The sequence below is a fragment of the Pezoporus flaviventris genome, unplaced genomic scaffold, assembly GCF_033815535.1.
Source record: "Pezoporus flaviventris isolate CSIRO_AGI_PZ_B2104156 unplaced genomic scaffold, CSIRO_AGI_Pfla_v1 ptg000073l, whole genome shotgun sequence".
Classification (NCBI taxonomy): domain Eukaryota; kingdom Metazoa; phylum Chordata; class Aves; order Psittaciformes; family Psittacidae; genus Pezoporus; species Pezoporus flaviventris.
The window spans coordinates 1,543,618-1,570,139 of NW_026892621.1; the positions used below are offsets into that span (position 1 = coordinate 1,543,618).

The 26,522-nt window shown below is 42.5% G+C and overlaps 1 protein-coding gene across 3 annotated transcripts in view; it reads left to right on the plus strand.

The window, feature by feature from the left end:
* PTPRG (protein tyrosine phosphatase receptor type G) overlaps positions 1 to 26,522 on the plus strand; it is a 404,913-nt gene that overhangs the window by 318,377 nt on the left and 60,014 nt on the right. For all 3 annotated transcript variants that reach the window (XM_061472858.1, XM_061472855.1, XM_061472857.1), the window contains exons 10-14: positions 5,475 to 5,659; positions 7,663 to 7,771; positions 9,527 to 9,576; positions 11,959 to 12,754; positions 20,356 to 20,488. In XM_061472858.1, coding sequence (XP_061328842.1) covers positions 5,475 to 5,659; positions 7,663 to 7,771; positions 9,527 to 9,576; positions 11,959 to 12,754; positions 20,356 to 20,488 — 1,273 coding nt within the window. The remainder of the gene's footprint in view (positions 1 to 5,474; positions 5,660 to 7,662; positions 7,772 to 9,526; positions 9,577 to 11,958; positions 12,755 to 20,355; positions 20,489 to 26,522) is intronic.

The window sequence follows — 26,522 nt, forward strand, 5'->3', positions numbered from 1 at the left end:
TCCCTGGCCATCTCACCATGAGGGATTCAGGACTTCATTGGCGTGTTGCTTTTCTGTGCTGAAAATTGTGAGGGTTTCTTCACACAATGTGTACCCCACGGTACTGTGGAAAGGAACGGCATCACTGAGACACGCAGCAGCAGGGAGAGAGTGGGATTTTCCAAAAGAGGGCATAGCACAGCTAGAAATAACTGCCTTTAAAGTGGTGACATTTTTATGCATGGAAGAGCTAGCTTAGACCATTTTTAGAGGATTTTATAAATCCCTCTGAGCCCAGTGCAACTGGATTCATCGTATGAGGCACCTGTTTTACAGGGAGAAGGTATATGAGCAATAACCGACTATACAGTTCTTGCACCCTTACAGTCTTTCCCTAAATATCTCTTTTTATAACCACAGGTAGCATATGCAAAAAGCAGGATGAAACCCAGAAAGCTTGGCTGGTTTTGCGTTTCTGTCTTTGAAAGAGCAATGTAGGCTGCTTTAAAAAGAGAAGGAAAAGCTGTAATGTTCTCTTGCAAAGCCCTTTCTGCATTTATGGGTGTGTCTTAATATCAGTGGTTAGTTCCTGCAGAACAACGAGCCCCCTTTTTGTCTTTCAGCTCTCTGAAATGGAGCTGCCAGGAGCTTTTGGATTAAGCTTTATCAGGCTGCAGTTAGGAAAGCCTCATGGAGGTTACGTCGCCAAGTGCAACATACAAATCAAATTACGGGAGAGATGAATGCGGAGTTGTTAAATTAATTTTGTTTGTTCCAGCCCATTGGAATGTTTTTAACATGAAGAAAATAATTCTCTGCTGTATGGCTGGGCTGGCCAGCGCTTAGGACTGTCTTAGCATGCTGCAGTTGTCTGCGAGTGGCAAGCAGCTTTTCTCCAGGCTTGAGTGAGCCCTGGAAGACCAGGCCAGCCAAGATGCTGGCTTTGCCCCTGCCTTCCCCAGCGGGCTGATCTGCAGAGAAACGGGTGTGTCAAGCTCCTACACGTGGTCAACAGCTGGAAACGCTGGCCAAAGCTGCCATGAGTCAGGTCAGAGGGCTTCCTCCAGATCCAACCCTCCCTCTTCTGCAGGACTTGGCCATGAGTTTCCATAAGTCAGCTTGTTTGCTGTGTTCCCAGTTCAGGTCTTCCCCAAGAGAAGGGGGGGGTTCACTCCAAGAGGTCTGAGTTCTGCCATGCTTGGGGCATCAATGCCTGCCATGGTACTGCACCAGCGGTACTGCACCTCTGTGGTACTGCAAACACTCTTACCTGCTGCTGAGTGCCTCCAGGATGTAGTTCTGTGGCCCTGGTGAGGCTTTTCTGCTTCCAGGAGGGCTGGTACAGATGATCTGTTAGCCAGGACATCGTGGCTTTGGTGTCATGCTGGACCTATGCAAGGCTAGTCCGTGTATCTGCTCACCACAGAAAGATATCCTGAAAGCCCCCTCAATATTATTATCATTTAGGATCAGAACTTGAAAGAGAGCATTAGTAATATTTGTTTCTAAAAACAGCTGAGATGCAGAGGAAGTTCAGGTCAGATATAATGCAGAAGTTCTTTAGTGTGAGAGTGGTGAGGCGCTGGAACAGGCTGCCCAGGGAAGTGGTAAATGCTCCATGCCTGGCAGTGTTCTAGGACAGGCTGGACAGAGCCTTGGGTGACGTGGTCTAGTGTGAGGTTTCCCTGCCCATGGCAGGGGGTTGGAAGTCGATGATCTTAAGGTCCTTTCCAACCCGTTCTATGATTCTATGTTCTATGCTATGTCACTGTGGAATGATGCAGGTTGTTGGTTTCAGTTCTTTTTGTTTTTCTCAAGCAGTCATGGATGCACAGGCTTGTGTTTCCCTTTAGCGTGTCCTGATTCAGTTCAGAGGAAGATCCAAACCTCTCCCTCCCTGTCCCCACCTCTTTCTGCATTTCTGTGTGTCCTTCAGCTGCACTTCCTGCAAAATCAGTGGAAGTTCTGTAGCATCTAAAAAGAAAAGCAAGCAGGGAGCCTGTGATACTTGTAATCTTCTTTCAGGAATCCAAGGCACACAGACTATTGAAAGGAAAATTAGCTCTCTGGAAAATGCCAGTTACTTTATAGATGGTCAAATCATTGCACTTTTTTTTCTTGCCTTTCAGACGTTTGCTGCGTTATTATGTATCACTTTAATTAAATCATCAAATTGAATTATTGGATCAAATGGGTTTTTATTCCACTGTGTCCTGAGCAGGTTTGGTTAAATAAATGCAACCATATGTTTCATTTTATGAAAAGATTTCTTTTTTTGCCCATTCATAAGCTGTTACAAAAAGTGGCTGAACAGAAGAGGTTGGTTATTACTTAATTACATCAGGTACTGCTACGTGCCTTGGCGTAATTGGAGCAAAGTCATACTAAGTCATGAAAGATGTGTAATATTTACTGTGAAATAGCAGGATGGTAAATTGTGGCTCCTTTAGCTGGCTGTGAATGAGGTTTGGCCTCCACAGAACTTGTCCCACTAAAGTCATTGGAGTCATTCAGCTGCTTGAAACTTCTCATGGCTTTCTTGGATCAGAGAGGGTCTCTAAACTGAGCCTGTGAGTCCTCTATTTACCCTTGGGAAATAACAGCTTGTTTCCTCTGCTTGGCTATCCTGAATGGCATCAAAGCTGGCTGCAGAGTGGCGCGAAATAGAGGACATGACATTCTCCCTTGGGTGCCTTGGGGTCCTTGTCTGAAGAGCATCTGGCTAGCCATGGTTCAGAGGGGTGTTACAATTAAGGTAGATCTCTCTGTCTCTTATGAAGGTTACCTGGATGAATTATTTCTAGAACTGCTAAATTCATGATTACTTTAAGTATATAAATCTCTGCATGTCCTCCTGGAGGACAAGGACTGGGTAAGACTTCTTTCTAGGTCTGTGTAGTCCTTCACCCTGGGCCAGGGTGAAGTGCAACCATTTTATCCCTGGATTTGATTAGGTGGAACAATAAAGGCTGGCCTGGCATTTTGAAGGGTAATTCTGTGGTGACAGAAAGCTTCAAAAAGGGGGCAGTTATGATTTATTGGTGCAGTTATCAATAAGCAGTGATGTCAGTGAGAATTGATCTGCCTATCTCAGCAGAAATTGGTGAGCATGGAGAGGCATAGCAAGGATTGTGAAGCTCTGTAAACAGTGACAACAAGGTCTACTTTCAGATGTGCTCTCTTGGCTGGGTCCTCACCACCTTCATGCCATGCTTCCTGCAGAGACCAGGAGGGAGCAGAAGGAAAGGGGTCTGCAGGCAGCAGACTGAGGTTGCTTCTGGCTTTGCAGCTTTGCCAGCAGAATGCTGTTTTGTTCCCTTAAACTCAGTGTAAATAGAAACTCATATTCATTTTGTCAGTGATGTGAGGTACTGCAGGGTTTGTTTGCTTTGCTGGATCATCCTTGTGGGTTGAGCAGAAGGATCTATTGCAGAACTCCAAGATTGTCACTCCTCATGGCAGGAGCAAACACCAAATATCTTTCCTGCCCAAGCATATTTCTGCAATAGATGTTCTCTTGTTCAGGCTAGCTACAAAATGTGAGTTATAACTGCACAAATGTATTTGACAGGTATTTTTCTATTGAACTAGTAATGCTGGTGTTTACAGCATTTAGTCATTTTTATTTAGGAGCTGTAGCTATTCCAGTAATGTAACATTAGAGCTACACGACCAACCTGCAAAGTCCAGGCAATAGGAACAGACATTTCTCGCCTTCAGTGCTGCCAAGACTCTTCAGAAGTGAAATAATGGCCAAAGATACACACAGTCACATACCTGCAGAGCACAAATAAGCTGAATGTGTTGGCTTTAAATGGAAGAGGCCTATTGGGAAAAATAATCCTGCAAACAGTGTCAGCATGATGGGCTGGGTGACACTTTGACTCTCCCTGGCAGAAGAGACCGGTTCCTTTGCCACGGCACATTTAGGTGTTTAGGTATAGTAGCAAGTGATTTTTCTTGGTTCAGAGTTTATATGGGGAAAGAGAATGTGAGAATCTGTCCTGAATTGTGTATTTTAAACACGATTTTTAAAGCTTGGAGAAAATCTGAACTCTTTATACGTGATGTGTTTTTTTGGTAGCTTATGAGTGCCATCTAGTGTTCTCCATCAGTACCCTGGCCTATACATCTCCGGTGTTTTCAACTGCTGGGAGTGGGCTGGGCACATCTTACTCCTGAAGTGAAGACTGGTTTGTTCCTGGGCTTGGTCTTCACTGGAGAAGTTTGGGGTTGATGTCTGCATTAAGCAGAAGCTGTGTCTTTGCCTGCTGGTTATGCTGTTTCTGTGCTGACATCCCCAGCAACTTACGCTTGTGGAAGGCGCTGGGGTCCCCCTGCCTGTTACGAAAAGGAGATGGCCATCAGATGCCACTCTTCTCTGTGCTGGTAATATATTACTGTCAAACAGTTGAGAATCTATGAAGGAAAATAAATAGAGGAGAATAAAGTAAGTAAGATGTGCTTATGTGCAAAAACATACTAGGGTAAGAGGAGAATACTTCCTGATCCAACAGTGTCACATTTTCATAGAATCACAGAATAGTTAGGGTTGGAAAGGACCTTAAGATCATCCAGTTCCAACCTCCCTGCCATGGGCAGGGACACCTCACACTAAAGCATGGCACCCAAGGCTCTACCCTACCTGGCCTTGAACACCACCAGCTATGGAGCATTTAGCACTTCTCTGAGCAGCCTGTTCCAGTGCCTCACCACCCTTACACTAAAGAATTTCTTCCTTATATCCAATCTAAACTTCCCCTGTTTAAGTTTTAACCCATTACCCCTTGTCCTGTCACTACAGTCCCTAATGAAGAGTCCCTCCCCAGCATCCCTACAGCCCCTCTTCAGATACTGGAAGGCTGCTATGAGGTCTCCACTCAGCCTTCTCTTCTCCAGGCTGAACAGCCCCAACTTTCTCAGCCTGTCTTCATACAGGAGGTGCTCCAGTTCCCTGATCATCCTCGTGGCCTCCCCTGGACTTGTTCCAACAGTTCCATGTCCTTTTTATGTTGAGGAGACCAGAACTGCACACAATGCTCCAGGTGAGGTCTCAAAGCTGTTATTATAAAGTGAGGTTCCAGCTATTTCCAGAGTGTGCAGACACACAGGAGTATTTACCTCCATCATACAGCAGGAGACTGTGGGTCAGGGAAGCTGGGGCTCAGGTTGATTTGACTTCCTAATGTTCCACTGCTGAGCTCTTAAGTGACTGATTTAAAGTGTGTGTGCAAATGTCAGGACTGAAAATAAGTCAAGAACTAAGCAACCTGCCTGCAGAGAAGGGATTCTCTTGCTTCCTTTACTCTGGAGAGCAGAAAGCAGCTGCAGGTGGTATTAAATCCCATTGGTCTCAGTGGATTGCAGTCTAAGCTATTACTGTAGGTAAGGGCATTAAAGAAAATCTTGGCTCTTTAGAGCGAGGCACAGTTCTTCCTGTTTATTTTCTCTTGGATGTTTACGAAGACTTCATGTGTTTTCCTTCTGTTTTTTAGCTTGCAGTACTCCCCCGGTCAACATGAAAGTGCAGCCTGTGAACAGGACAGCATTACTTGTAACCTGGAACCAACCAGAAACCATCTACCACCCTCCGATCATGAACTACATGATCTCATATAGCTGGACTAAAAATGAAGATGAAAAGGAGAAGACTTTCACCAAGGACAGTGACAAGGACCTGGTAAAACCACAGCGTCAACCCCAGACATCTGTGTCAAGCTATCCTTACATTGTTATTTTTCTCAGTAGAAGGAAGTAGAGGAGGAAAGCAGTTGTTACCTTATAGACAGGCTAGTGTTTGGCTCACAATGAATTGCTATCAAAACGTTCAGCTTTAGTTGAACATTGCCTAACGACTACCCAAAACACTGGAGTGTGGATTTATAGTTTATGGGAGTGCATAAAGGACTAAATCTGCAGACGCTTTTTCATGTACTGTTGCTGAGAAGCAGCTGGCTCAGGAAGCGGTTGGGCTCTGAATACCTTTTGGCTTGTGTTCAGCTCACAGATTTTCACACTGAAAGTCTGATACCCCCAGATCTGTTCCTGGGCTCAGGCTTTTCACTGTGCCTAGCCCCTTGCAGTCTTTGGAGCAGTTTCTGGCAGCAGGTGCTGCCAGCAGTATAACATGCATGGTCAGGGCTATAAGATCATTGCAGAGTAGCCCTGTACAAGCCCTGCCCATGTCTGGCAGCAGGAGAAAAAGAGGAAAGAGTGAGACAGTTCCAGAACAGATGGAAACACCGATCTGTCTTCTCCATTTAGGATTTGATCTGCTTGTCATTCTTGTCTAAGTGGAAGCAAGTATTGTACCGGTCTTTAACATTCTCTGCATGTAAAATCAAAGTGACACATTCGGATTTGAAAGGCCTCCGTTTATTGTTAATCAAAGAAAGCCTCTAGAATAATGAAATCAGTAATTGTATATGCACATGAAAAATGCAGCAGCACAGAGTGTTATTCCTAATGACTGGTATAGTTTGGGTTTTTTTTTCAAATACACAGTCCTCTAGGCCCATTCAATCAGTTATACAATAATACTCCTCTTATTCCCTTAGTTCAAGATTCTTTTACTTCATTTCCATTTATATTTTCAATTTCCCCACTAGACATTGTTATCTGGGTCACATTAGGGAACGATCTGCCTCACGAAATCAGAAAGGAATCTATTGAAAGGCACCCAAGGTTATGATGTGTTGTAACCTCTCTCTTGTCATAACTTCACACTCTTAAGGAGATTTTTATTAATCAGGTATAAGGAGGAGAGCCTTAATCAGCAAAAATGAGGTGGGCACAGTGAAATTGTCCTGTTTTATGTAAAAGAAATAATTAGAAGTGAAGGGGGTGTGATGGAGTGATAGCTTGGAAATAAATCGCAGTGAGACCCTGCGCTGTGCATCAGAGCTTGGAGGTTAAGAAAGCAATGACAGCTTAGTCTATTTTAGGGGCAAGAGAAGGAAACTCTTTCTCAGAGGAAAGGGCAGTTTTGCTTTCAGTGCTCTGGCAGAGACAGTTGGGCTGTCCCGTCTTGAAACCAAGCTAGACAGTGTTTTACTAAAGAGATCACTGGTATTTCAAGTGACCAATACAGCCACTGCTGCTGTCTGCTGCAAGAAATGATCTTGATGTGATTTAGGACTAAAACAACACAAAAGACTATGTGGAAGGCAGCAGGGCAGCATCTCAGGTCTAAGAGTAAAAGCAGGGGCATCCCAGCCCAGTGTGCTGAGCCGTCATGGTGTACCAGGCCACTGAGACCAAATTGCCATAGCCAGTTTGGGCAAAATAAACAGTCAGTTTGAACATGCAGTGACTTACCTGGGTTAATCCCATGTTTGGGACTTGGATCTCCACCTGTAAAAATCTCATTTTAATTTCTGTGAGGTCAAATGATTGGAGATTTATTCTTTTGTAAGGAAAGCAGATTTCCGTGCATGAAGACTGTCATGAGAGGAGATGTGGGACATACTCATTTCTTTCTCATGGGCAGAGTAAGCAAGCAGAGGTTGGGTGCATCACTTTGGCCTTGCCCTCTCCCAGCGGACCAGTGAATATTCCTGTTTATAAGTTTGTCTTACATGGCATAAATGTCCTGTGTTAGCACAATGCTTTATATATTTCAAACTGATCGTGGACAGTTCTGTGGGGGTAAAAAACTGAATAATATCTATTTTTTTTAAACAGAAGGCCATCATTAGCCATGTCTCACCTGACATCCTTTATCTGTTCAGAGTTCAAGCAGTTTGCCGAAATGAAATGCGTAGTGACTTTAGCCAGACTATGCTCTTTCAAGGTAAAAAAACCACATACATATTTTTACATTAAGTGACTCTTTGTTTGTTTAACATTTTCTTTGCAGAGTGCAAAATATGGTGTGGAATGGTTTCGAAAGATGTTTGAATGCATGTAGACAATGCTGATTTTGGATTCTGGACATTGACTTTATCAGAGTCCTGTTTGAAATGATGGGGGTTTGCCTGCATTTGCCTACAGGGAAGCCTGCTCTGCCTCTCTGCTGACAGAGTTTGTCAGGTTTTAGGAGAATTCAGAGCTTTTGTTGGTATAGTGTTCTAAAGTTAATTCATCAAAGACTGCTTATGCATCAGAGGCACAGCTATAGGAGAATGTGAGTCTGATCGGTGTCTGTTTTATGTAAAGAGGAAAGGAGATCAGTCCTACCTTGACAAGCACATGCGGAGACGTTCAGGTTTTGCCATGCACACAACCTCAGTGATTTCCAAAACATCCCTATTTAAATGAAAGCAAAATAACTGGAGGCTAAGCTGTCCTTTGTCATGGATTTCCTTTTAAGTTTATTGGAGAAGTCTGGTAAAGCTGAGATTTGGTAGAAGAACTTGATGTTTGCCAGTTTTTTAAGTGCCAAAGTTTTGCTCCCTCCTGGGAATTTATTGCTACTTCTTTATTAAGGTGGTCAAAATTCACCTCTGCTGAGAGCATTCCCTCCCACTCCAATTTATAGATATAACCTTGGAATGGGTAGTGGAAGAACAAAACAAGAAGGGAGTTAAAAATTGAAATCCTTAAGACGAAGCAAAGAGTTGAGTCACTTGGATTAGAGGCTGTATATGGGCCAAAATAATAGAGGCGTTTTTCAGTGTGATTTTTGGAAAATGTGGAGGTTTTAATCCTGCTCTGTTAGCACTTAGCATCTGAAGGACATCAAGCTGTGGACACAATTTAGTTGTGTTTCGGTGTCATGCCACAGTGTTAGCAGCATTGCAGAAAGAACAGGGATTGGACATGAAATGTCTTATCCAAGCAACATCTCCTGTGTAGCTCTCAGCTTCTTAGTATCTCAGCACAGTGTTTTGGGCTTCATTTTAAGTGCCAGGCAGAAGTTAGGAACTTGGATATTACTGATTATGGCCTCTCTTGGCAGATAATAGAATGGAAAAAAAAATATTTGAAATTTGACCACAATACGTGTTTAATTACAGTTATGAGTAAATCATTAGTGACAGTTCTGCTGGATACTCTTTGGGTGCTCTAGCCAGTGTTTGAAGCAGTGGAGGAGACGCATCGGTGGGAGTAAATGTTGTGTTTCCTTCCATGTCTCCCCAAAAAGGAGCTCTTCTTTTAATCTTTGGCTGTACCCAAGATTTAACCTAGAAAAAGAATCCCCTTGAGCTTTCAGAACATTCTTCAGAAGCTTATAGTTGTAGTTGAGATGAATTGCAATAAAAAAATGGTAATATTGTCATAAGGGCAGAAAAAAGTAGTATCATCAGGTGCTCTTGCTTCCTGTGCAAGTCAGGACATTTCATCCAGCTTGAGTTTGAAGGAGAGCATGTGTTTTCTGACAGTGCACTTAAACCAGCATTGCCAGGCCTGAGTAATTAAAGAGAAATGAATCTGTCTTTAGACACAAGTGCAAAGTAAGGTGAGTAACACCAAACGAGCTTGAGTTATTACTTTTACTACAGAGACCCACATACCCGTTTTGTGGTAGCAATATTCACCGATTAAGCAATTTTACCAATGCCTCCCTTCCCGGTCCACTGACGTGCTGTTGTTCTTTGTTTCTCAGCTAACACTACTCGAATTTTCGAGGGGACCAGAATTGTGAAAACAGGAGTGGTAAGTCCGTATTTATGGTGGGCCATAAATCAGTGCGGAGCATGAATGGGCAGCAGTGATTTTGGGGTGGCATTCCCACCAGGTGGCAGCACGATGTTGTAAATCTGCGCCTGGACCCAGCTTTCCTGGGGAGGTGGTTCAGACCTGCCACAAAAGGTTTTATAAAGAGACCTCAGTTACTGGAAGGGGTTTGGTTTTCTAGCTTCATGCCCCAGGACGCTTTGACCAGTGGAGAACTAAGTGTAAAGAAGTCTTCCCAAAGATGTATTCAACCCATTTAGAGGGGATTTATAATCTTAATGATGACCTGTGGAATTAAATTTAATTTTTTTATTAACTGTATGATCAGAATTGCATGCAGCAGGAATATGGCTTCACACACAGCATTTTAGCTGTTCCAGTGCTTTAAAGATACCTGCTACTATGTGAATAAAGCCTTAAAGGGCTCTTTGTTATAATTCTAATTCAGATGAGACCGTAACAAGTCACTGAAGCTTTTGTATTCCAGAATCAGAAACGTTGATAGATTTACAGTAAAACTGGAATGCAGTTTTAGATTTGAAAGCATCTTATTAGGTTATTTAATATAAACTACCCATAACCTAAATTTCTTGGCATTCTGTATACTGAAATGTTCAGTAAAATTTATGGACTGAATTCATATATAGAATTTAGCCTAAGTACATTACTTCTGGTCTTATTCTGTTCCAGTCTGATATACTCCCTAGTAAGCAAATGACACATACAAAGCTTGAATTTGAATGATTAATGTTTGTTTAATGATGTATGGAAGTATTATAGACATATAAAATCTGCTGTCAAATTTTAATACTTAGTCCAGCTTGGGGACTGTACATGCCAGTGAAAAGCAAATCTCACAGTGCCTTAGGGATTCACACTGATAAGTACCCAAAAGTTTGGATGCTTATTTAAAGTTTTGGCTTGAAATCTCTAAAGCACACGTTTTCGTCTGAGATCTCAGGTTCTCTGTGATTGCAGCTGGTCAAAAATAATGTGAGAAAGCTGCCTTTCTTGGTTTGCTGCAGCATTTCAACTACACAGACTGCCTGAAACTGGGAATTGCTGAGATGTAGAAATACTCTTAGGCTATAAATTTCAGTTCCAAAAATAAACATTTTACAGTTTAGTTCAACCTTCATTAGTGCCTGTTTAACCCTTGTTTGTCCTCTGATGCATATACCTTTCCAGCTAATGCTCCTCCTGCTGATGAATTTCAGTAATGTGAGACATTTTTCAGTAAGTCAGAGAGAGAATGTGGTCATGTTGTCTGGGCTGATCTCAGCTTTTCTGCAGAATTACTCCTTCTCCTTAGTCAATTCCCTTCAGTGTCATTTTCACATGTAATTCAGGAAGGGGAATTGTGTAGTATATACCAAGATCTTTTATTTCCAGTAGAGCATGCACATGTGCACAGAGACGCACGTGCAAGCATGCCTGTACTGGACTGACACAGAATAACAGTGGCAGGGTGCAGAGGATGCCAAGTCCATGGTTCATTTGCTGTTTCCTCTCAGCTCCCTGAGGGACATAGGCAATGCCAGCCCTGGCTGTGGGTCGCTGGTGGTGGCCAGGGAGAGCCCTGTATGTGGGGAAGACTGAGTATATACATGGGTGTCACAGCCTGGTGGTCCAGATAGAGATTGTAGTGACTTGCTGAAGGGCTCCTGATGCTCTCCAGGTCCTTCTCAGGCGCACAGCCAGCCGTGTTGCAGGTCTTGTCTATCAAGAGCAATGCCTTACAGCAGCATCAGAATAATGCTAATGGGTAAATGAAGGAAATAAAAATAGTACCATTCGAGGCCCTCCCAATGTGTGTGGGAAGATCCAGAGTTCCCTGTCAGAGCAGACCCACCAGCCACGGATGCTCACGTTGGCAGCACAGCCCTTATTTTGGGACAGCCCTTATGTAACGCTGTATTTTTAAGCTTCTGTGTTCTAAGGATTAAAGTGCTGTGAGTAATGCAGCTAAACTCATTAACCAACTTTACATCCTCCTCACCCCTGAGAGGAAACGTTATTCACAAGTCACTGGTGACGTGGGTTGAGAAGGTCCCACTGTAAAATAAAGATAAGGATAAAGAGGGTTTTTTATGGTGGTGATTGTTTGGAAGTGGTGAATGTGGTGAGGTTTTCTCCCTTCATGGTTTGCTGTGTAGCTCTGTAGCATGTGCCATTCCTGACTTGGTCCTGCATCCAGCTGATGCTAAGTCATTCATTTTAAGAGAATAGCAACCAGAATGGGGTGTGTGTGGAAAGGGAGGGAAAAGCAAAAGAAAAATCATCCCGGGTAGCACATTGGGACCCCTGCTGATGCTCTCTGCTGTGTTTTTCTTCCCCTTTGCTGCTGCTGACCTCCTCAAGCCCACAGCATCTCCTGCTTCCTCAGCTGACATGGCTCCCATCAGCTCGGGCTCCTCCACGTGGACCTCCTCGGGGCTCCCCTTCTCCTTCGTGTCCATGGCCACGGGGATGGGGCCTTCCTCCAGCGGCAGCCAGGCCACTGTGGCCTCAGTGGTGACCAGCACCTTGCTGGCAGGGCTGGGCTTCAGCGGCAGTGGCATCTCCTCCTTCCCCAGCAGTGTATGGCCAACCCGGCTCCCCGCGGCGGCTGCCCCCAGCAAGCAGGCAGGACGGGCTGTGGTGGCCGTCACCGAGGCTTCTGCTGCCGCCTCCCCGGGGCCAGAGCGGGACTCGGCACTGACAAAGGACAGCGAAGGAGCCGAGGAGGGGGAGAAGGATGAAAAGAGTGAAAGTGAGGATGGGGAGCGGGAGCACGAGGAAGAGGAGGAAAAGGATGCTGAGAAGAAGGAGAAAAGCGGGGTGACGGCAGCTGCGGAGGCGCGCAATAGCACGGAGCCCAGCGTGGCCGTGGCTTCCCCCAACTGGACTGCAGAGGAGGAAGGAAATAAAACCATACCGGGGGAAGAACCGAGCCAAAACATCCCCACGGCTGGAGGTGCCGAGGAGGAGAGCTTTGCCGAAGCAGACACTCAGCCCCAGCAGCTCCCATCCACCCAAGTGCCACCAGCATTCACCGACGAGCTGTACGTGGGGAAGATCCCAAGGAGACCAGAGACAACAAGAAGACCCTCTCCGAAGGGGGACAGTTTTCCAGAGGAATACCCCTCAGATAACAAATTCATCACCATTAACCCAGGTGAGTGACCTCCAGGAAAACTGGTTTTGCCAGCATAAAACTGTTGGAGTTAAAGATCATCTAGTTCCAACCCCCGTGCCATGGGGAGAGACACCTTCCACCAGACCAGGTTGCTCCAAGCCTCATCCAGCCTGTCAAATGGGAATTCTGGGGATAGATAATGACGCAATTCACATTCCTTACTAATTTCCAGTATATACAACATTTTTGTGGTGCCTGGCTTCATCCCATGGGCAGGACCCAACCCACAAATTGGTATTGGTGAGACTAGAGGGGGAAGAATCATCCTTTTGTATTCTTGGGACACATTCACGATCCTTGTAGCTTATTAGAAAGAAAAACCTGGAAAAATGTTAACCCGCAACATGCTGCATTAAGAATTTTGCTTAAAAATATAGGGGAATGCAGTGAACTATAGCTGTGAAATTAATTTGCAAGAGCGGGTGCTGTGCTGAGCTGGTGTTTCATGGGAAGGTTGCTATATATGCTATAAGCAAATTTAGTTTATCTGCATAATTCTCCTTGGTGGGGCTTTGAGATATTCTCCCAAATACAGCATCGTAGCTGGTTTATTCCTCACCACAAAACCTATATACTCTGATCTTCCAAGACAAAGCACCTCTGGCACTAGGGCTTGTTTTTAGCTATTAAAAAGGGGAAATAAAAGCTTAGCCAAGCAGAGTCTGGTATTTTCTCTGTTTGTCCTGATGAGAATTACCAGTGCTCCTGTACACACCAGCTCTGGATGTATATCCCAACTCTGCAGTATGTACACAGCAAATATGACCTTTTGGAGGCATGCCCAGGTGATCTGCATGTGCACCAAGCCCTTCATGGTCAGGATTTGCTGCACAGGCTTATGCAAACACAGTGTTTGCAGAAAGTCCAGTGCATAGGCACATGTTTCTGCTTGGGGAGCTCCAGGCTCAGATCTTATAACTGCAATAAGCAAGTGGAGTGCAGGCCTGTGGATTTATTTGCAGAGTAAGGACTGAGATTTAGGGACAACGATGAGTTTGTCTGAGTGATTATGTGTATTAGCACAGCATTTATAAGATAGTGCGCATCTTTTTGTTTGGATTTTTTTTTACTGTTACTGTTCATTTTGCTAATCTATAGACTGTTCTGTATTTTTGTTTTTCCGCCAAAGCTGCTCTAGAGTCAGAGTACTGTGAAAAAACCTCACATACTTATTTTTCCCTACATCTATAAACACAAAGCTGCAGACATTGTGCGCTCAGTTATAGCTCAGAACCAATTTCAAGAACAAAACTCAATCCAATCTTTAATAACATTTGTTACGGAAATCCTGACGTGACTCTAACGCTGTGAATCATTACTGTTCTGTAAGAGATCAGATTAACAATGCAGAGACCAAGAAACCTGCACCAAATGGTGCTGATTTTTTTACAATACACTGCTGTTTTTCTTACTCCTCAACTGCAAATCTTCAAAGTCCAGTGCTCCCACTGAATATGGTTTGAGATGACTGTCAGGCAGCTTTCAACATGCCACCTGCCCTAATCACCTTTTTAACAGGAAGGAGGGAACTTGTCCTAGCCGTGCTTTGCAATGTTGGGAGGAAGCATTCAGCACGATTTAGGTTCAAACCCCAACGATTAAATCTGCCTGGGTAAACCTACCTCTGAAATAGATGTCTTCAGTTCTTCCTGCCTTATGCTTCTCTGTTTTTCGTGTGCCAGTTTCATGGATGGTCCAAGTACAGTGTCCATTGTATAAGACCTGGAAAGAGCCTCATGGCCTATTTTCAGCCTAATAAATTGGAGGAATTGGGTAGTTGGTCTTCTTTATTAGCTCATGACAAAGGGATTGTTTATTAGATTGGTTCCTATTCTGTGGTGAAGTTAAGATAAAAGATTAAAACCAATGAGATGAGGGAATATTATTAATGTTCCTACAAAGTACTTAGGGTTATTGTGAATCGTACTGCTTTAGTCTGTAGTGATTTCTGTCTCTTTTTAGCATGTAGAGAACTATCACTGAAAGAAGTTCAGCACAGCTTTGCCTCCTACTAGACAGGCGCTTTTAAGAGCTCTGCTCACTTGCAGGATTGGAGGTTGAAATGACCCTGCCTGAAGACTGCACGTAAAGACGATCAGTCTTGAAAGGACTCTGCCCATTAGGTTTTCCGTGCTTATATACGGAGGGATGATAACTTAGTAAGATCACTGTGTCTTTATAAAATGACTTCCATGCGTAGGAAATGACATCTGAAATAACCAGCACTTGTTTGCTGGAGGAAAAGGTAAGTGAAAGAGAACATTTTAAGATGTGTCTTACTGGCTGTGGGACAGAGGCTTTAAGCCTGAATCTCCTTGTGAGGACTTTGTCCTTCAAAGTTTCTTCAGGCAAGTCCTTCTTTTGTTTGCACCTTGTGTCACCAGATATCTGCAGTGCCTAGCTGAAGTCTGCCTAACCTGGAATTTGCCCAAATCCTTTACTAGATGTGTCTGAGTAAGGCCTGGCTGGCCTGTTGGGAGTGCTACCCCTGCAAGATGACTCTTGGGAATGCAGAAGGAGCTTTCCTCCAGGCTGGTTCTTGGTTCCCAAAGACATATGCCAGCAAAACCCACAGCTGGTGAATTGGCCCATCAATCACACTCTAGCATGAAGCCTAAGACTAGTTGCTTCAGCTAAACTGTTTCCCACAGTAATGTGGAAATTGGCAATTCATGCAGACAGACCTGACCTAAGTCACACAAGGAGTGGAGTTCAGTGAAACTCCAGATATAAGCAGGACCTCTTCCTATGAGAAAGAGCCTTAAAGGTTTTCCATAACAAGGCAAACTTTATGTCAAGACAATGACCAGCAAAGCCAAGAGGACATTGACAGAAGTGTCTGAAAGCATTCTTGAGCATCAGGACAGTTAAAGGAGGGCGAAGGCCACTTCCAAAGCGAGCAGAAAGAACTCCTGCAGCTTATTGTATCCCATAGAGGGCAGGAACTTTTTTGGATGCATCTTTTCTGCAGGAAAGCAGTTTTTTAAGAGCTGTCAGGGTTTCAGAAGTGTTTTTGTGAGCAGAAAGTTTAATCATTTTAAAGAGTAGAAAATTGTTTCATAACAATATACACTTGTAAAATTAATTATATAGAATCAAATTAGCAGTTGTAAGCAGATAACTGAATGGGGAAGTACTCATGAGTGTGGATGATTAGAGGAGAAGAGGGAGCACGTGAGAAATTACAGGGAAAGTGCGAGGCCAATTAGTACAGCAAAGCTCATTTTCTTTTAGTGCTTATTTCACAGGCACATACACACACACCTCTCCTGAGGCCGTGTCATTATTGTATTCCAAATGGCGTTGGCCTCGTCTTGTGCCATCAGCCAGTGCTGATGATTTTCTTCTGTCACTGAACGCTAGCTTGCGTTCTCTTTCATTTTTCTGCTCATCCTTTTCTCGGTTTTGGTGCCCACGTTATACTGATTGTACCTTTGATCTGCAGCTATTACACATGCAGCTGCTTACCATTGTCCACAACTCTCAAACCTGAACATGAGAAAAACAGCGATTACAATGATGCTTTACCAAAAACAAAACAGGAAAGAAAGAGAACCAGCACGATTCAGTTCAGGCAAATACCAAACCACAGGCTTTTGGTTTGTTCTGCGGACAGTTAAACACAGCCTTTGTATTCGACGGGAGATAGCAAATAGTCTGTTATGAGCAAAGGAATAAGCATTAGGATGGGGCTTTTGTCTGTGTCACGAGCTAGGGCTGAGAACAGAGATTGTGGGTTTGGCCTTTGATCCAAACTTCAGCCAGGTCCTCCCATCCTTCAGTGCTCACCCGCCTCTGCTGAGTTCCTCCCACGAGAGGGCTTTGTAGGGAGATCATGATGTGCAGAGTTACATTTCACACCTGGTGTATGCTTTAAGCAGAGCTTGAATTTAGTGGTTTAGAACAGTCTTTGCCAGGTCTGAGGTTACAAAAGCCTTTTGGTTATAACCTCATTAAGATAATGAAACATCTGTGTAATTCTTTCTCCACACGTGGCAAGGATTATTAAACTGTATTTTTGTGTGGCACATGAGACACTTTGCATGGCAGCTTACAGGAGCAAACAGCAGATTGGCTTGAAAATAAAAGCATTGAATTACTCACTGGTTGCAAGCAGGATGAATTTTGAATATCTGACATCAGGATTAAATATGATTGGCATCAGTTTACGAAACAGTGAAAAGCCATCCTTAGTTGTGCAAAGCCTGTAAGTATGACTACTGAATGATTGTGTTTAAAGAAATAAGAAGAATATAGCTGCACAGTGGCACAAGCCTGTATCAAAAGTAATACTTTCTTTAAAAACACTGGTTTGCCTTTTCATCGTTTAATAATATGGCCCATGCTATTTTCCAGAATGAATTGATACCTTTGTATAAGTCCATAACTTCATTTACTTAAAGGAAAGATGAGCAGGTGAATTTCTTTTAAGAGACTGGATGGTCAGAAGCAGTTTGGCAGCAAGGGTTTTCTTTTGGCCTGCAGAACACACATGTTGTCCAGGTTAATGATACCTGCAACGGTACAACAAACAGGACTTTGTCCTGATTATTTGTGCAATGGCAAGGGATGATAAAGGTAGATAGGTTATATATTACAGCTGTGGTTGCTTATTATAGCAAGCAGTGTTACTTAAGGGAAATAAACACATTTCTGTTCTCAGGAACCAATTACCAAGAATACGTGGAAAATCAGTACATTTCACAAAGTGTAGAATGCCCCTTTCTTGCCTTGACCTTTGTGCAAGAGCTGTACTGCCAAAGCCTCTCTTGCTGCCTAATGCCCTCTAATGATTTCTGTGCCAGTGCTTCATCCATCCAGGGCCTGGGTGGAACTGCTGAATGGGTGGTTCACAAGAGTTAGGGTTTTTTCCAGACACAGGAGTGGGTTTAGCAGTGCCAGGGCTTGTATCGTGTGGGACCTCCTGAAACAGATATGCTGTAATAATTTTTATTCCTTCCTACTGGGATGGGTTCCAAGCCAGTAAAAGGCAAACTGAATTAATTCAACGAAGGCATATGCCACTGGAAACTGTTTACATTTCTTAGCAAAAATGGAGTTTCCTGGTCCATTTTTTAAGCTTTCTTCCCTCCCAAGTGCAGCGTATGGTGGGCACCGTTACAAGGATATGCTGTTGACTCTACCAAGGCTCAACATTCTTGCTTTGGAAAAGAGTGAAATGATGACTGTTTTTTATTTTATAATATTTTGTAATGTAGGAGAACAGGAAACTATGAAGGCGTAGATCTGTTTGGTTTCTGTGTGGATTTTCTTCAAGTCTTTTTCCAAGTTATCCATTGTGCTGCCTTTCCTTAGGCTCTTCTGCCATGACTCTCCAGAGACAGGCACCAGCACTCCAGCTGCACTGCTGTTCTTCTGACCTCAGCTGTCATTCTAGTACAATTTTTATTGGCATTGGTTTGTTTAAGCTCTCTCAACACTAAAGCCATGGAAAACACCTAAGCCAGCACAGGATCAGTCTCTTTTTTTATTGAAGCACATCACTGCTTGGGCATTCCCAGCTGGAATTTCAGGGCCAGCCATCAGCATCCAGGAATGGCATTTGTTATTCCTGGCACTCAGCATCCTGAACTCTTTCTTGTCCTCACATCTGTAGTACAGGGAGTTGGCAGGGTCAGGTAAGTGTGTTCTCCACAGTAGACTGGGTAAGAGGAGCATCACGAGCGTTGCAGAATTTGTGCACTGGGACTCCAGCCCATGCTGTGCTTACAATGGAATTTAATTTTCTTCCCATGCAAACAGACACATATGTTTTTGTGTTGAAATATGTGGCAGTGAAACTAAACAGAATACTGTCCTTGGAGAAGAATGAAGCAACGTCCTAATGGATGTAAGGTGGTGGGACTGTAACTCTCCTACAAAGTTTTATTATGTTGCATGTTTTTTTGCTTTGTGCCTTTTACCATTCTGATTAGTAATACTTACCTCACAGGCTTAATTTTTTCATGCTGTTAAATGATTTGAAATGCACTAATAAAACCCTGATGCCGCAGGGCTTATGATTTTTGCAAGTTTGGCAAATATAGAGAATAAGCCTTTGCTCTAATTTTGGGCTTGTTCTTTTCCTTATTCTTTGCTAGTCAAGGAAATCAAAGACATTCAATCAAAGTGTACATTCACTTCCCCCAAACATCCCTCTGATTAGCACCACATTTAGGCTGCTTGCTAAAGGGCATTACCTCCATCAGCCTAGTTCTTAAAACTAGGAAGATTTCTTGCTGGGCTTGCAGCAGCCTGCAGCCTTGCTCTGTTTTCAGCAGTCAGGCAAAAGCATTTACAATTAACCTTTACTTCCATGTTAGTTGAATTTTACTCCTGCCTATGGAGGAGTATAATCTAAATGCTATTAAAATAGAGTATGACTTCATATTATGTGACATCTGGTGACTTCCAATTATCTGTGTTTTGCCTGCCTATGGTGAAAAGGCAATTATGTTCTTCTGGTAGGATTTGCAGCAGTTTCAGAAGATATGATAATACAGTACTGAATGAGGGCAAGGAAGCACATTGGTAAGGAAAGACTCACGTAGGCTGAAAAGTGGAAGTCAAGTGCGCGCGTTTCAATCCTCATTGAAATCTGAAGCTGTTTGCAGTAATCCTTTCCCATTACATCCTGTTGACAGGTATTGATCAACTACCGCCTGTTTGTTAGGAAACATGAATAAGCTACAGAATCCGCTTCTGTATCTTTCTTTTATTATTCTGTCTAAAACAATTTATTCATCAAGTCTACATGAATTTGCACAAATTAGATGCCTTCAGAAATACGTTGGTACAGTGTCTATGCTCATTGGCTCCAGTGCTTGCAGAACCTCTAGATACTCATATATGATAGGGTAATTTTAATGAGGTGTCATTTGAAAAGTAAAGTGGAGTTACTTGGCCAGATCTCAGGCTATTGACCATCTTTAATTCTGTTCAAAAGCTGTGGCATAATGATGTCTTCTGTCAGTTACAACACATCCTATCCACTCATTCATCCATCCATCTTGACAATCCATATGCTGACAAGCGCTTTCGTATGCAGTAACTCACCAGATTGTGACAATTCTGCAAATGATGTGGCATGACACCCAACATGTTGAGGAATTTTTTTTTTTAATTTAAGATTGTTACCAAGGAATTCATTTCTGAAGCAAAGTATTACACTGAGCTCTGCAATCAGGGCTGTCCGGGAGTGTTGAGAAACCGAGTACATTTATCTGCAAACACTGATGACGGAGCAAAGCATTTACTTTGTTACTGGGGTGAAATGACTCAGTGGAGTACTCCACATCTGATAATAGGTACTTGCATGATAGAGTCCTAAAATTGTCTGTGAGATAGTAATTGCAGGCAGTAGTAAAATCCAAGCCATATGTGGCAATAAACACCATACTTTTGTACTCTCATGTCTCAGACTAAAGACAAATGGAGTCCCACCCTGCAGTTAGAAGATCTTTGCTGTGTTTACTCATACCATGTAAAATGGACAAACTACTTGTTTTGCTTACACATTTTTCCCTACAATAATTTGCTTGCCATTTACTGATTGGTTTTGTTATGTTTTTAATACACAGCTGACAAGAACAGCTCCAGCATGGCCACGAGACCTTCTCCTGGTAAAATGGAATGGATTATCCCGCTTATTGTGGTCTCAGCACTGACCTTCGTGTGCCTCATTCTTCTCATTGCTGTGCTTGTCTACTGGAGGTGAGCCTATTCCCTTTTGACTGGAAACTGATTATGTTTTAAGACACGTTTCAGGTGATGGTTTTCAATGTGGTCCTGTGGTTTTTATAGTATTAGATGTTATGGTGATAGATGCATTAGATAACTTTTTGGATGCTGAAACAGCTCTGTTGTTAACTATTCAGCTGTCTTAAATATGGGGGTTTGTGTCATGAACATGAGCTTGGTAGAGCCGTAGCAGTGGTAGAGCCAGCTGTAATGCCAACAAATATTTTCACAGTTAGTCCCTCTCTATATATGTAGGTAATATGAAGGTATCTTTGTCTTGGCTTCAAGAAACGTGGTCATGGGAGAAAAGCCCAGTGAGACTGGCCTTGCTTCCGTGGGTGGCTTTGCCACAGACCTCCTGTGTGATCTTAAGCAGTTCTTTTCTTCCTTTGACTGTACTTGAAGAAAGGAGGATGAGCTTGTTTCACGTTACATAGAAATGCTCCGAGCAGGCGTTCTTTAGTGTAGGTGAACTGTTAAGAAGTGCAGCCTGCAAGGTCTTGTAAAGTAAAGATTGGCTCTTAATGAGAGATACTGTCTTTTGTACCAATGGGCATTGGTTCAGTTGTGGAGACTAGGATTAGCATCAACAAATCCATCTGCATTTGATTTAGAGTAAATCAAAACCTGCAGCACCTTCTTGTGCCAGAGCCATAACCCAAAGACACCTCATTTGTTTGGTAGTGAAGATAAACCAGGAATTAGCCTCATTTATTTAGGAATTACTTCAAAATCTGAACAGACGAGACACAGAAAAGTGCCTTTGATGAGAAATAACAGTCCATTGATCATAATATCTGCAGAATCAATTAAAAAACCATACCAAGCTGGTTTTCAGTACACTCATTTTGCTGACAGTTAACTGGAAAATTGTTGAGGCTGGGAACATTTGAAAGACTATTACTAAATAGATGACAATAGTCATGTAAAAATCATTTCTATTAACATTTGCAAGCAATTAATATCACTGCAGTAAGACAATGAATAAAACTGTAGTGATGAGTGCACAAAAGCTGAAATTGGAAAGGTTCAGAAGATCCCATTGTAGCGTCTTGTCCTCCAATACGTATTTTCTTCATTTGAAGTACCTAAACTTAGTCACAAGCCCTTGAAGGCTATGGTATATACAGAAGCACTGTAATGTAGGGTTAGCAGTATTTATCTTGTGTTGGTACAAAATGCTCGTCTGAGGAGGAAAGGCTTTGGAATAAAATGCTAAATGCTATTATCAAGAAGAATGTTGATACCTCTCATTGTTCGGAAAATGTTTCCATTCCCTGCAATGACACTAATGGATTGTGAGAAATAATTGCAAAATTGGTGTTTAATTCACTCAAAGAGTAACAATACCCTCTTCAAGAAGGTATTAAAGTTGGAAAGCACTGGCTTAGTGACCAATTGTTGGAGACTCATCTCTCATAAATACTGGCTTCTACTATAGATCATAATATTACCCGAGTCTAGAATTAAGTTATGTTAATTGAAGTTAAATACTTTTTATCTTCAAAATTCCTAACCATCTACCTCATAAAATCTTTATTTTATTCATAATAGCAAACACACACATAAATTAATGAAGTTACATGAGCAAAGACTTCAACTGAATCACTTTTCCAGTAATGTTTGTTATTTTGCATATTGACAGTAATTGTTTCGTATCTGCTCTCTGTAATATGCATGAATAGTTAACATTCATCAGTGGCTTGGGTAAAACTACAAGCATTGTCATTAATACCCTTGACAGCAGTGGGTCTTTTTTTCGTGTGTGTGTAAAACTGAGACTAAACAAAAGGTGGAGATTAGAAGTTAATATAGACATGGAAAGTATGTTATGTAGAAGTCCAAATTTTTAGATAAATATAAAGCAGCAGATTGAGGAACAATAAAACAAACTTGAAAGCACATGTGTCCTAGCTTCAAAATCATCTCCTGTGTCTGCCTTTGTAGATCTGAGAGAGTTTTTTAACCAGTTCAGAGAGCGTATGAAAAAGTAAAGGTGTGTGTTAGGATACATCAACAAGCGATTACAACAGGAATCGTCCACAGTAACATTTCATGTTGTGCAGACCCTGTGATTGAAGTAGCAACACAGCATTTTGTGTGCCCTTTTCAGTGTGGTTACCTTAGGAGAAAAAAAATGTTTCTCTCCATGAGTGTTCTAAAGTAAAGAAAAAATAGATCCTCAAACACTGTAGAGTCTAATTTGCAAGTTTCAAAGGAACAGTGATTGGGATTTTCAGGAAGAAATATTTAGCTTAAAATGTAATGGGCAACATATGGAATAATTTGCTAAATAACACTATCAAAGCAAATGGCATGAAAACGAGTTTGAGACTGATATTTCAGTAAGGGAAACATGGTAGTGAAATGCACAGCAGAGAAACACTTGTTCTGAAAGGATAACCCTCCAGGGGACAGGCGTGCTGGACCAAGGGGTGTTTTCTTGCACAGCAGTTCTTTGTTTTGTTGTGAGAAAAAGCATTGCAAAACAAACCCCAGAGAACTAGAAAATGCAGAAGAGACATAGCTACCCTCTGGCAAAACATTTTGAGGGTAAAACAAGTGATATTTTCACTTTTGCGCCTTTGAGCATTTATGGGATTTGAGACCAGAGGTGACATAAGCAGAACAATGAAGCAGAGAGAAGCCTTCTGCTTGTTTGTGTTGCACTGATGCCCTATTATCCAGAGACCAAAAAAAGGAGGTTAGGGAAGTTGCTTGTGAATGTTTGGCAAAGTGTTTATCTCTGTTTGGATCCTTTGTAACTCATTCCACGATACAGCAATGAAATAAGTTTTGTGATGATGTCTTGTTGTAAGGAGGCTTCATTTTCTGTTCCTTTTATTTGAAAAGGAGAGTAATAGGAAGCAGTCATTGTTTGATGAAGTTTTTCCTTTCTTTATCTGTTGAGCTTCCACGCTGTGCTTATTAGAGACTTCTTGTAATTGAATACGTTTGGAAATGATCTGTGCCGTTTCTGAATGAGACTCCCTTACTTGCAGAGGTAATTTGCTGTTCTCAGTTCCTTTTCCATGTGGATGCTGGACAAATGGTGAAAGAATATGATTGATATTAAAGAGAAAGGGTCACTTCCATCTTTTTAGCGTGATGGCCATCTCAGTAATGAAAAGGGATGGGAACTTGCAGGCAAGCAGCAGTTCTGAATTACCTTCCTACTAAAGTTCCCTTGAATTCAGTACTTTTAATGGCACTGCTGTGAAAAGGGCTATGTGATTTTAAGTTGGTCGAGTGGAAAATAAACTAGGTCAGCATAATGAAGCTTTAAAACTTGCGCTTTTATCCCAGAACAATGAGGAGAGCACTGTTGTGGGATGACCAGGAGCTGCTGGGGCTGGTTGGCAGTTGGGTTTCCAGGGCAGGAAGGACAATGATGTCTGTAGCTTAGCTTTACTTCTGTGCATCTTTGATTCCTCTTGAGGAAAAGCTGGCCTTGGCTGATCCTTGAGCTGTTGTGGGAATAGTGAAGGGGACTCTTGCTCCCAGGACTTCTAGTGCTTGAAACTTCAGCATCAAGCTGAGAATTGAAGTCTTAGCAGACAGAAAAGGTGAGGAGACCACATCCTTGTTTTACGCAGCAGGTAGATTCACCATTTTCTTCTGCAGTGGCACAGTGGTATTTTTTTCTCTGCTTTCATTCCTTTTGTACTGCTTCCTGAAGTTGTGTGCTGTAAGGACAACCACTGAGTGTTTCTGAGAACTATTCACTGGCATAGATCTTTCACTGGAGAGCTACTAGCTCATGTAGAGCCCGTTAAAACGCGTGCATTGAGCAGTTTCCCAACCACGTTATTTTTGCATTTCTGGGCATTTGTTTTGCGTCTGTGATTTTCTACCCAGACTCAGTATCATGAGATCCTTCTGCAGTTCTTCAAGGTCAGTTTAAAACTTGACTTGGATTGTCTGCAGTCTTTGCCACTGTTATTCTCACAGCCTTTTCTACAAGCTCTGAGAATTGCAGAGTGTGTTTGGTAGTGACCTCCAAACTATTTAGGGATTGAGTGTGACTTCAGTTTTTTTTGCAGCAAGGCATGTTCTATAGTATGCTGAGCCATAATATGGCTTGAAACATGTCTTTTCTAGCACTTCCACTATATTCTGTTGCAAATTGAACAAGTCCTGAGTATTGACACTTTAAGGGAAACCCAGGGTCAGTGCCACTTTCTTTTTAACAGAGGTGCAGGAGGGTGACTTGAGTTGGGAAATCAACTAGAATACTTTGACACACATTGAGTTCTGTCATTCAAGAGAAAAAGCGTATTTTAGGACTAACTGGTGACCTTCCACTGTTTGTTTTCCATTCTGATTTTTAATCTAAACACTACAATGCTATAGACTACGGTTTCGAAGGGAAGAATAAGCAGAGAATATTAAGAAGCAATTAAGATTTTAGAGTTTAGCCAACAGCAACTTTCAAATGGGAACTAAATTATAGCCATTTCTCATTTTCAGCTAAGAGGAAGAAATTAATTCACGACTATAGCTGGAGAGTTTTCTTTTTCTTTCTTTTGAACAGATACCATAATTCACCTTGAATTATTGCCACCATCAACATCGTGATCCCAAAGACAAAGCGGGAATATTGTATTGCATTTCTTATTAAATCAAGCTGTTTATACAGTGCTAATATGTTTACATTCAGGAGGGATTTTTGGAACAACACAGCTGCTGCCTTTCAAAGAGCAAGCAAGCTTGCATTGCTTGTTTATAGTCATGTGTGTATATGAGACAGCTTGGGGAAAAGATGCCTCTAATTTTCCTTAGGCGAAACCCTGTAGAACTTAGCAGACAGTAAGAATTTTCTTGGTTTTGTTTGTTGAACATCCTGTTGAATTGAACGAAGTCCTTGGGACGAGTTCTGTGGCAGAGGCTCGGACTTCTCCAGCCGTGTCTTTCTGTGCAGAAGAAATGACACTGAGCACCACAAGACATGGGCTCTTTTTCTGACTCTCTCATTGATTTTCTGTGTGACCTGGGGCCAAGTCACTTACGGTTTGACAGTACTGCTGTTGAACTCAGTGGCAAAGACCTCACTGGGAGCAAGCTCAGGTGTTCAGTATTTCAGCATCTGAGTTCTGTCACTGCAAAACAGCACGAAGGAGGTTAGTCAACCGTATTTGTAATATAGACATGAAAGCTGCAACGTAAGACCAAGAACTGTTGTAGTTACCTTGTCTAATAACTCTGCCTTGGAAAACTGCCTTTGATCTGGGGAGCTTGCACATCTCCATAGCTAAGAGTGTTAAAACTTCACTCTGGAAGAAAAGAATTTCTGCCTGTAGCAGGTTGTAAAAAGTGCTGGAATTGTTATTTGAACCTATCTCTAGGTTTTATTTTATGAGTACACAGTGTGTTGTTCATCTACTGTACTGATTGAAAAAGGAACATTGCAAATTTACAGACCATTGTAAAATTGCTTCCTTACAATGGTAAAAGCTGCTTTCAGCTTACTCTCAAATATTCCTGATTCCGTTCATTTTCGCTCTCGTGGAGGATTCTAGGTGGTAACACTTTCTGAGAGCCTGTCTGTTGATTTTAGGAACGCCTCGGGTGCAGTTGCATGAGTATTTATTTCCGCAGCAGTGGTTCAAGCAACCTCCTCCATTCCTGCCCTTGTTCTGCCCTCTGTGATACCAATGCAAATGTTTGTACAACCATGTGAGGAGCTGGGTTGAGAAATAATCCATGTTAAAAAAAAATAGAAGAGAGGGGCTTTTGTGCCCTGATTTAAGCCAGATTAGCTCCTCGTCTGATTCATGTAGTAACCGGAGTTGTACCAGCGTAACTGAGAGACCAGCACAAGGCAAGAATGAGCAGGAAGGATGGGCATGCTCACTCTGACACTGCCGCCAGCAATGCCTGAGGACCACATCCCAGGTCCTTGTGCTGAGCTTGGGGATGGCAGTGCCCCAAAGTGCAACTCCTGTCATCACAGGCAGTGACGAGCATTAGCCAGCAGTGGAGAGATATCCTAAACTGGGAGACAGGT